The 12,483-nt window shown below is 37.5% G+C and overlaps 1 protein-coding gene across 2 annotated transcripts in view; it reads left to right on the top strand.

The window, feature by feature from the left end:
- Nucleotides 1-12,483, top strand: part of LOC116412753 (B-cell receptor CD22-like) — a 517,626-nt gene that overhangs the window by 456,770 nt on the left and 48,373 nt on the right. For both annotated transcript variants that reach the window (XM_052891825.1, XM_052891826.1), the window contains 2 exons: nucleotides 1,997-2,118; nucleotides 3,375-3,432. In XM_052891825.1, coding sequence (XP_052747785.1) covers nucleotides 1,997-2,118; nucleotides 3,375-3,432 — 180 coding nt within the window. The remainder of the gene's footprint in view (nucleotides 1-1,996; nucleotides 2,119-3,374; nucleotides 3,433-12,483) is intronic.

Below are 12,483 nucleotides of genomic sequence, written 5' to 3'. Positions count from 1 at the left end.
CTTCCGTTGAAGAGCAGCGCGTCGTAATCAAGTTTCTCTCGAAACTCGGCAAGAATGGCCGTGAAATTTTTGCCGATCTCAGAACAGTTTATGGGGATGATGCTGTGAAGGAACCAACCGTCCACAAGTGGCTAAAAAGATTCAGAGAGGGCCGAGAAAGCGTTCAAGATGACCCACGTTCAGGACGTCCTTCCACTTCACATTCCGACGAATTCGTCCCTCCAGGCCAGACAGTTGATGGAAAATTCTACGTCGATGTGCTCAGACGCCTCAAAGCTCGTGTGGCACGAGTTCGTCCAGAATTGGCGCGAGAGGGGCGTTGGATTCTTCACCACGACAATGCCCCTGCCCACACCTCTCTTGTTGTCCGTGAGTTTTTGAGTAAAAATTCCATTACGGTGACCGAACACCCCCCCTATTCGCCGGATTTGGCCCCGTGTGACTTCTTCTTGTTCCCAAAAACCAAATTGGTACTTCGGGGGCGGCATTTGGGGGACATAAATGAGATAAAAAAGCTACGACGGGGCAGCTGAGAAACCTACAACCAGAGGACTTTCAAGGAGCCTTCTCACAGTGGAAACGGCGTTGGCACAAGTGCATTATGTCACAGGGGGAGTACTTTGAAGGGGATAAAATTGATTTACCTGAATAATTGTAAAATAAAATTTTTAAAAAACTTTTATACGTACTTTCCGGACAAACCTCGTATAAATCAACTGAAATGATATAAAATATTCTCCCCGACGTCTCAGTAACGAATCGGATGTACTGAACAAATTGAATTGATTTCTAAACTAGCTATTGCCCGCCACTTTGTACGTGTGGATTTTAATAGTAGGAGATTTTTTTTTATACAACTTAGAATGGCAAACAAGCTAACGACCCACCTGATGGAAAGTGGTAACCGTTGCCTATAGACATGAGCAGTACCATGGACATAACAGAGTGTACTGTTTCGCCCATGATACCCCTCACGCGTTACCATTCCTTACGACTCAGGTGTTATTCCTCTGTACCCAGTAAATTTACGCCATATCCCATCCTTCAAACCGAAACACAGCCATGCAAACACAACTGCTTCATGGAAGAAACACGAATGGGACAGAGGTGAAAAAACATATCCAAATTTTTAATTATACCTTCAGGAATACAGTTATGAAAACTACATCAAATTTGGTACAGTAGGTTTTGCATGAAGTCAAAATAAAAATTCTGACTTCTATTGTTCTGATTAAGATCCCTCGTATTATTTTTTCTCAAATAACATGGGAGATATTTGGGATAAAAATATACGAGAAGTATGTTGTAAGTAAAACGGTTACTATTATTATTAGTAATATTATGTAAAAAAGAGAAAATTGATGTAAATACTCATATAATCCTACTAGAATGGCCGTGTGGTCACCGGCATAGAATAGACCATCCCTTCCTTTCCCGTAGGTGTCATAAGAGTCGACTAAGGGAGGCTGAGGGATGGGCATCAACGTCCCTTTTAAAACACCTCTAAAGCCTAACTGCGGTTGCCAATCCTGCTAAGCTTAGCACCTACTGGCAAAATCCCCCAAGACAAGGGAGGTTTGTGTTCAGCTGTGGACAGTTAGAGGCTGATGTGATGACGATGCTAGGATGTAACTGACCTTACTCGGTAGTTTTACAAACGGGAACCCGGGATCCTACATAAGCGCCTCGAGGTACGTCGTGTGGTTTTTAGTGGGTACGAATCCCACACACCCCAGCTGCCCTCCCTCCAGCAGATGGGACGGTATTGCTGTAGATTTTCCACACGTTAAAAAAAAAAGATGTAACTGACCTGCCTCCATCCTCATCGGTCCATCCACTACTGATGCTCCGCAATGGTATACCGTGAGAATACACCACGAGTACACCATTCCATAATTTCCCGCTACTTTTGATCCTAATTAACGAACATGTCTCGGCCATGCAGACGAATTCGCATGTATACGCTAGTATTTTAATGTTTCTTCCATATTTTTAGGTCGCCCAACAGCGAGGATATCCTGGTGGAAGTCTCACGCACTCCTCGCCAACTCCGAAGCGAGAGCCACCGTCTCCTTCAGGCTTCGGAGGTCAGACTTCGGCACCCACGTCACATGTCAGGTATGAAGTCACTATGTAATCTTTAGAGTGGCCAACAATTTGGTGGAAACTAACCATCACCTATAAACATAATCACCATTATTTCACCCATTACCTGTCCACTGCTGAACATAGGCTTCCCCCATACACTGCCATAAGGAACCTGTCTTGAGCCACCTGCATTCATTGACTTCCTGCAATGCATTTGATGTAATCGCTCCATCTTCTATAGACATGTACATTACAAAATGTACAGAGACCTCATGCGTTGCCATTCCTTAGGACTAAGGTGTTTTTATGGGTTAAAATGGAATGACAACCCTGCTTGCACTATCGGTGTACACTGGCGGGGCACCAGTGAGAGATGATAGGTGAGGATGAAAGCAGGTCAGTTTGCCCATCGTGGCGAATTTCGTGACAACCGCGATGGTTTCCAGGGGGTACCACGTGGAGATCTAATAGGGTATATTATTAGCAATGGAACCACTAGACTCCATTACTAACTATCCCTTTCCCCCCAGGATTAAGCTGTTATACCTCCGGACCAAGTAATTTCACTGTCATAACTCATCTTTCAAATGGGAACACAACTACGCAAGCACAACTGTTTTATATCATAAATACGAGTGGGACAGAGGTACCCAAGAAATAGTGACACATTGTATTCGTCTCCGTCACACATACAAATGCATTTGTTTGTAATTAAACACTTGATTGGTTATCCCGTAAATATTATAAATGCGAAAGTTTGTAACGTCGGAGGGATGGATATATGTTTATTATTCTTTTACGCAAAACCAGAGGGAGACTTTGTACAAAAGTCGATTGTTTGGGTACCTCTGTCCAATTCGTGTTTCAACCGTGAAGCAGTCGTGTTTGCATGGCTGTGTTTCGGTTTGAAGGGTGGGATATGGCGTCTGACGGCCCACCTGATGGAAAGTGGTCACCGTCGCCTATAGACATGAGCAGTACCATGGACATAACAGAGTATACTGTTTCGCCCATGATGTTTGTACCCCCTATGCGTTGCCATTCCTGAGGACTCAGATGTTATTCCTCTGTACCCAGTAAATTCACGCCGTATCCCACCCTTCAAACCGAAACTCGCTGTTTCAGTTTCGGCCAACCTGACCCTTACACCCTGTATATTAATTGACGCGAGTGACGTCGTGGGATACAGCTAGTTGTGTATAATTGTTATATAAATATTGTTTAAACATAATCGCCTAATACATTGCCAATCAGAATTTTTCTTAATAAATGTATTTCTTTTACAGGCCGTTACGGACCCTTCAATAACGCCAGTGTCCGAGAACATATCCATAGACATCAATTGTAAGTACTTATGATTTTCATTAATAAATTAACTTCTCATGAATGCAATTTATTAAGTAAATATTAGTTTTAAGAATATTGTTACTAATAAATATTTAATGGACCAAATAAATCCAAAATAAAAATTATTATTATTATTATTAAAAATTAGATTGTTCCACATAAAAAAACCCATCTTTAATTGTTTTAAAAAATAAACCAATGAGCCGGTTTTAATGATTTTTTTATGGTACCACTTTGTAATATCCTTGCGGACATAAAAATAATTATACAACTGACGGAGTCACGAGGTAACAAACATGAAAAAAATACAACCGAATCGAGAACATCCTTCTTTTTGAAGTTGGTTGAAAAATAATACCAATTGGGGGAGAGGGGATTGTTAGTAACGGAGCTTAGCAGTCCCATTGCTAGCAATATGATCTATCCGCTCGACCTGTCGCAGTTCCCCCTGGAAACCATCATGATTGATTTATGGCTGAATTCGTCACGGTGCGCCAACTGACTTGCTTCATCATCATCTGTTATCCTTCACTGGTACACATCCATTGTATACCTAAACAACAAACATGTCCAAAGCTTAACTGCGGTTGCCAATGTCAAGCGTGGCAACTACTAGCAAAACCCTCCAAGGGGGAGACCTATTCTATGCCGGGACTACACGGAACAATAAACTAATTTACTCACTAACTTTTAACCGCAACAAGCTAACGGCCCCCCTGATGGAAAGTGGTAACCGTCGTCTAAAGACATTTGCAGTACCATGGACATAACATAGTACGTCGCCCATGATACCCCCCATGCGTTACCATTCCTGCGGATTCAGGTGTTATTCCTCTGTACCCTGTAAATTCACTGTTATATCCCACCCTTTAAACACAGCCATGCAAACACAACTGCTTCACGGCAGAAACACGAACGGAACAGAGGTGCCCAAGCAAACGACTTTTGTACAAAGTCTCCCTCTGGTAATGTGGTATTCGTAACAATATTACTTCATGATGAATATTTTTTATAAGTTATAGTTTTGTCTATGGGTGTAAGTATTATAGGCCATAAATATTATAGGCCATAGGTCCATTAACTACAGTAATCGTTTATGATCAAGCCATATGCTATCGCCACCTTTGTTGTACAAAAACAACCGAGCCACAACGCTTTTATCTAGAACATTGTGTGCTTTTGTTTTACAATTATTTATTAATCTCGCCTTGTCAAGTCGCACTGTGAACACTTGGCATTACTACGCCGGGATTTATTAATTAAAGCAACTTTTGCCCCGGCTCCATTGTTCTAGGTTTTCCTTTTCTAGATCCATTTTATTATTCCTAGAATCTGTTTGTGATGCGAGAGAAAAATATTATATTCATCCGATTTAGTAAATAATGAAGATTTTATAAATTGGTTTTTACGAAAATATTTTGTTATCTGTCTAAAATAATGTTATAAAGAGAAAAAGTTAGATTTTTTTTGTTTGTAAAGACTAAACTCAAAAGATATTTAATCCATTTTATTTGATTCCATTTTTTTCTTAGAATGGCAAATATGTGTTTTGTTATTATATCTGCGTAATTCAAATTTTTTTATACAGCTTAGAATGGCAAACAAACTGACGGCCCACCTGATGGAAAGTGGTAACCGTCGCCTATAGACATGAGCAGTACCATGGACATGACACTCTGTACCTTGTAAATTCACTGCCATATCCCCCACCCTTCAAACCGAAGCAATAGAAAGAAATATAGATAGAAAGCTATTTTAACAATCTAAAAGATTTTTCTATTTTATTTTTACAAACACCGCAAAACGCCGGGGCAAATTCTTAGTATAACCGCTAAATATGTTGCTAAACGCAAAACTTGAAAAAGTCTAGACCAATTTGGCTCACTTTTTTTTCAAATATTCTTTGAAGACCGAGAAACGTTCTTATGAACAGAAAATAGGAAAAAACTGGACGAAAAAGCGTAATAGCTACATTTTTCTTTTTTCCTATACAAACTATTCGTAGACACTTCAATCAAATATTGACGTCAAAGCTAACTTTTGACAGAACGATGGCTGTTCGCATGGGCGTATCCAGGGGAGTAAGGCAGGGACCGGAAGCTGCCACTGAAAATTGTACGCCAAATAATATACTCGTATTATGCGTTAATTAAAAAAAAATCACGCAAACGCCACTGTCGTCACAAATCTGACGTGCCCATTCCTGGGTCAGAAGCTGTGTACTCCTTGTCTGGTCCTAGTCCAGTCATCGTCGTTATATCAGCCGTTATCTGTCCACTGCTGGACACAAGGCTCCTCCATAGACTGACATAAGAAACGTTCCTGAGCCACCTGCATCAACCAACTCCCTACTATGTATCGTCGTCCTACACTGCGTTTGCCCGTACGCAGTCACCACTCAAGAACCTTTGTTCCCCATCGGTTTTCGGTTTTCCAACTTAAGTGACCGGTCCATTGCCACTTCAGCTTTCTTATCCTTCGAGCTATGTCGGTTACTTAAGATTACGTCGTCTATCCGGTCAGTTATTATAAAATAAAAAATATATAAAAATACCTTATACATTTCCCTCCCATACATTATCAAACTCATCTGTGTGCCCTGATTGACGCGTCATTACCGCCAGAGAATATCTGTGCGTGACTTGCGTGTCTTCGCATCCGTCTCTTTCACTCATCACCTAATTACAATCCATCTCTTTCAAGCCGGGATGGGATTATTATGTCGATATTAAAGGCATGTTATGATATTGTGCTGATTTGTAATGTCAGCAATAAAAGTGTTATGTTTAATTATTTAAATACCCATCTATAAATATTTTATATGTCCATGTGGTCCCGGCATCGAATACGCCACCCCTCCCCATTCCCGTGGGTGTCCTAAGAGGCATGATGCAGATATATTTGTACAAAAGTCGTTTGCTTGGGTACATCTGTCTCATTCGTGTTTCTACTGTGAAGCAGTTGTAGTTGTGTTTGCATGGCTATGTTTCGGTTAACGGTAACCACTTTCCATCAGGTGGGCTGTCAGGTTGTTTGCTATTCTAATTAGCATACAATTTTGTTTTTTTTTATACAACTTAGAATGGCAAACAAGCTGACGGCCCACCTGATGTAGTGTAACCGTCGCCTATAGACATGAGCGGTACCATGGACATAACAGAGTATACTGTTTCCCCTATGATACCCTCCATGCGTTGACATTCCTGAGGACTCAGGTGTTATTCCTCCGTACCCAGTAAATTCACGCCATATCCCACCCTTCAAACCGAAACACAGCCATGCAAACACAGCTACTTCACGAAAGAAACACGAATCGAAAGTCGGTTGAAAATATTAAATCAAAACAAAGGTAACATTAAGTTATCACGAATACGAAACGTTTATTAAAATAAAAACCAAACTTTACCGCGTTAAAAAACACAAAGCAATCTCCGCATCTCACCTCGCCACAAACAAAGCCCGACCGGCTACCGCAAAAATTAAGCTAACATAAATCTTGCGGCGTTTAAAAACAAACAAAAAAAATGCGGAATCAAATCGTAGGTACATAACCAAAAGATTTCCATCTCTAAACTCGTTAATTGACAGTTTGATATACTTTTGTGGCCGACTGTACTGACACAGTTCGCGGAAGAGGTCGGCTTAATGTTGTATGCTGTGTTAGGTCTGTTTATTTTCCCATAATATCCATTTACAAATATATTTTCTTTCCATTTTTACATATCTCTCTTAAATATTATACCGGGAAATGTTATTTTTTATTAATATTTAAAAATCGAATTTTGTCGTAAAATTTAATGTCAAATGCCACGGTTTTTTTAATGGATGAAAATGGAATGGCAACCCCGCCTGTGCTATCGGTGTACACTAGGGGCCACTAGTGAGGGATGACAGATGAGGATGAAGCAAATCAGTTGGCCCATCGTGATAAATTCATCAAAAAATTTACCACGATGGTTTCCTGAGGGAACCGCGTGGAAAATTATAATGACGGAAAATAAATAAAGATATATATATATATATATATATATATATATATATATATATATATATATATATATATATATATCCTCCAACCTCTAACTGCTCACTGCTGAACACAGGCCTCCGCTCTTTTTCCATATTTCTTCAATAATATCCATTAACTAATATACAATTTCCATTTACGTACTTCTAATATCGGAATAGTTATTTTTTTCTATAGAAAAATATATGATTTATTTCCCTATATTGATTTATAACATGCTCGAATAAAGTTTAAAAGAAACTTTGAAGTATTTATCGTGAAAAGTCTTGCAAAGTTCAGCATGACACCGACAAAACATTATAAAGGAACGAAGCCCCTATTCCGTATGTTGAAAGATGCATCTCAGAGTATTGTATGAGAGAGGACAAATTTATTCCCAACTTTTTTAATATTAAGTTTCACATAAACGATAGTACCCGCCTTTGTTTTATTATAAAAATATTCCTTCATAGAAATGAAATACGTAAGTAATCATTCATATTTTAAGTAAAACGATACTGGCATTATTGTTCGCGTGAATTTGTTAAGCATTTTTTGTGACATTATTGCCAAAAAAAAAAAACAAGAAAATAATTTTTAAAAAATCTTAATGACTAGAATATGCTATTACAGTGGTTATAAATTAGTTAGATAAAAATAATTATTACAAAGAAATACAATAATAAATTATATAAATAAAAGAGTTATATAAATAAATAGAAAAATTATAAAATATATTTTTATATTATTTACATGTATTTATTGATCTATATATGTAAATTTTAGTATGTATGTATATTAATAATTACTAGTACAGCATTCGAGTATTCTGACACTTCCCTATGGTTGACTGGGAGAGAATGCTTTTAGCATCAAGTCTGCTTTACACACATACTATTAATGAATCTATTTTCAATTAAGAATTTCCTCTTGTCGGTGCAACTAATTCATGCATTTTCTTCCAGTCAGCTCTATTCCAGGCCATATCTTTGACCTCCCTATACGACATGACGCCTAGTATTTATCTGTCGCATGTAGTTATTTCCCAGTCTTCCCCTTTCTCTTTTGCTCTATATTTTTCCTACTACTATGCTCTTAAAAAATCGTCATGTCTTATAAGGTGGCCTAGCATTTTGCCTCTTCTATTCTTTATTATTTATAATATAGTTATCAGATAAATAAATATATTTTTTAAAATATTTATGATATTTTAAAGCCCTGAATACATATATTTATTTTTATTTTATTCTTTTAAGAAGAACAACTTTATTTTTACAAAATTTTAAATTTTAAATTAACAACTCATTTAATTTTAAAGTTGTACTTGACACGTCGAGAGGAAATGTTACATGTTTCCGCATGTAAATTTAGTGTACTATAGGAAATTGGATTGCACCACTGGTGCTTGGCATAGCATAATTTTTCGACTGTGGCGAAGTGAAACGGAGGATTATATATAAAAAATAACTATATAAAAAACAGTTATTTTTTGGCCGTTTAGTCCCGGCATAAAATAGGCCACCCCTTCCTTTCCCGTGGGTGTCGTAAAAACCGACTAGTAGGGGTGAGGGATGAGCAGCAGCGTCCCCCTTAAACATCTGTAAAACCTGACTGTAGTTGCCAATCCGCCTGCCAAGCGTGGCAACTACTGGCAAACCCTCCCAAGGGGGAGGCTTATGTTCAGCAGTGGATAATTAAATCGATATATTTTTCTGTTATTGGGAAAACACCACAAATGCAACGGTCAATAAATACCCCTAATTATTCTGTTAAGGATTCTATTTATGACTATATATTTCCGGTGATAGATAACACCTAAAACAAGGGAAGAGAAGGGATTGTTAATAATGGGGATTAGTAGACCCGTTACTAGCAAAACGCCCTGTCAGGTCGACCTCCTTGCGGTTTCCCCGCAAACCATCGTGTTCAATTCCAAGTGAATTCATCACGACGGGCTAACTGACCTGTCTTTTCATCTTCACCTATCATCTTTTACTGATGCCGTATATGTTATCATTCCATTATCGTCCATTTGAAAAATGCACCTAAGAAATGAAATTAAAAACACTACTTCCTCGCTCATATATAAAAAAATATATAGCCAGTGTCCCCCTCAGGATTATATGAGGATGCTAACGGTACCCCACACATACAAATCCGCTCAAACATTTATAAGTTATTATGAAATATAGAAATCCACATACATAAACACCCAAAGCATTACACACCTTTTTTGCGCAGTCGGGTAAAAATTTAAGACGGCCCGTTCTTCGAAAGAGCTTTAAAAAATTATGAGCAAGATATAACAAAAAAAAATGTTTTTAAACCGTCGAAACTTTCACTGTAAGAATTCAACGACCTAAATTAGATAACTTGAGCTAGCTTGCGACTAAAAATACTTAACACACAAAGCCGGCGGGCGGCACTAGTTTGAATAAATGAAATATGGATCAAGTTAGTAAACTTTGGGCCCTCGCCTGTTCAGAAAATAGAACGGATCATAATTCATGCTGTTGTTAAGTTCGCCATCACAAAATATCATAAATAATCACAATACACATTGCGTTCAAGATGGCCGCCTTCAAAACTGTTGGTAATCACTTACACTATCCAATTGGCTACTTTTAACCTAATAATAGCTAGCTTTAGCTAGCTATACATAGAACTAGTTTTTATACGCGACTTTATTCTCGTGATTATACACTAAACTGATTGTTATCTGTATGTAATTTGTTTTATTGAAATATCAAAATTAAGGATATTAAGTATACGAAATGCCGTGTGGTCCCGTCATAAAATGGACTACTCCTTTCTTTCCCATAAGTGTCGTATGAGGCGACTAAGGGAATTTAAAGGTCGAGGGATGGACAGCAGCGTTCCTTTTAAAACATAACCAAAAGCTAATTGCGGTTGCTAGCCCGTTTGCCAAGCGGGGTAACTACTGGCAAATCCTCCCCAATTGTAAACTGCTATAAAGAACGATTGCATTCCTTATAAACTATGCCAATAGTTGCCACACTTGGCAGGCCGTATGGCAGCCGTAGTTAAGTACTGCTGATGTTTTAAGACGGACGTACACCTATACTAGAAGTATTTTTTTTTATTCAACTTAGAATGGCAAACAAGCGACGACCCACCTGATGGAAAGTGGTAACCGTCGCCTATAAACATGAGCAGTACTATGGACATAATAGAGTATACTGTTTCGCCCTTGATACCCCCCATGCGTTGCCATTCCTGAGGACTCAGGTGTTATTCCTCTGTACCCTGTAAATTTACGCCATATCCCTACCCTTCAAACCGAAACATGTAAACGCAAACTGCTTTACGGTTGAAACACGAATGGTACAGAGGTACCCAAGCAAACGACTTTTGTACAAAGTCTCCCTTTGGAAACTAATTCTATGAAATGAAATGAAATGAAATGAAATGAAATGAAATGAAATGAAATTTATTTGCTAGAAACATTGTAGAAAAGGTGTTGCTATGTAACTATATTGAGACTAGAATAAATAAATATTTTACGGTCAGTCCTTTTCCCTGTTTATTTATTTATTTCTTCTTATTTGTCTTTTTATTTCACAATTTTTACAAATCACTTAATTTGCGAATTAAAATATATAAATATATTTATTTAACTCTTTATTGCACCAAACCCAATAAAAAAAGAAAACTCATTTAGTATGTATACCATCAGTTCCACTTTCGGAAAGTTTTGTAAACCTATTTTCATTATTGCATTCTAAGGTCCTATTCACACCGGTGATTAGATACGACATCCAGTAATAATTGACTTCAACCTTGACAAAGTAAGTATGAAATCAACATGAGAATACAACCTTTCAATTGAAAAAGTAAAATCAAAACTTGCTTTTATTTATTTACTAGCTTTTATCCGCAACCTCATCGGTATGCCTGGGATATATACTCTGATCGAGATAAAATGTACCTCTTTCTCAGTTCATACTAAAGTAATTAATTAAGCCGTTAAAGTGCTACATACTTTATATTTATTTAATACAAAAATCTTTTTTTTATTTGTTTAAGAGTTTCCTCTTGTCGGTGCATCTAATTTATGCATCTTTTTTCCAGGCACCTCTATCCCAGGCCATATCCTTGACCTCCCTATACATGTGTTTCTTTTACCTTTCTTTATGTAGTTATTACTCGGTCTTCCCCTTCCTCTTTTGTCTTCTATTTCTATTCCTTCTACTGTATTCTTTAAAAAATCGTCATGTCATATAAGATGTCCCAGCATTTTGCCTCTTCTATTCTCTAATGTTTTTATTAATGTTCGTTTCTCCTTCACCCTTTCAAGACTTCCTCTTTCGTTACTTTTTCTGTCCAGCTTATCCTTTCCATTCTCCTCCATGTGTACAAAAATCTACAGCTCTCTTAAAAAATAACTTACATGCTAAACCTCTTATAAATACAGTCAATGTCACATTTTAATTATATAAACAAAAATTATAAGTCTAAAACAAGTAAGGCAAGTAAAAGTGGGTGTATTTTAAAGGAACTATAACAATGAGTCCATAAGAACTATAACAATAATCCATTAAGTCGGTTGATTATTAAATAAATAAAATAAGACCTGTGTTGCCGCAGTCAACTATTAATAACAATTTCAACCCATTTTCTCTAAGAAAGTTTACAGACATAGCAACAATTAAATAATTGTAAAGAGGTATAGAGGTAATAAGGTAACAAACAAACTAACAAACTCGCATTCATATTTATAATGTTATTAAGGATTTATTAAACTTTAATACACTTAGATAGTATAAAAGACGGACTTAATACTTTTACCCGCGACTTCGTTCACATTATCGGGATTAATTAGTAAAATCGTTAAGATGCTGAAAAGTTCCCATTCGTGTTTCAACCGTAAAGCGGTTGTGTTTGCATGGCTGAGTTTTGGTTTGAAGGGTGGGATATGGCGTGAATTTACTGGGTACAGAGGAATAACACCTGAGTTCTTAGGAATGGCAACGCATGGGGGGTATCATGGGCGAAACAGTATACTCTGTTATGTCCATGAT

This window comes from Galleria mellonella, unplaced genomic scaffold (assembly GCF_026898425.1).
Source record: "Galleria mellonella isolate WM207_F2 unplaced genomic scaffold, CSIRO_AGI_GalMel_v1 utg146, whole genome shotgun sequence".
NCBI lineage: Eukaryota > Metazoa > Arthropoda > Insecta > Lepidoptera > Pyralidae > Galleria > Galleria mellonella.
The sequence above is the reverse complement of the archived record's forward strand: the minus strand, read 5'-3'. Positions and strand labels throughout refer to the sequence as shown.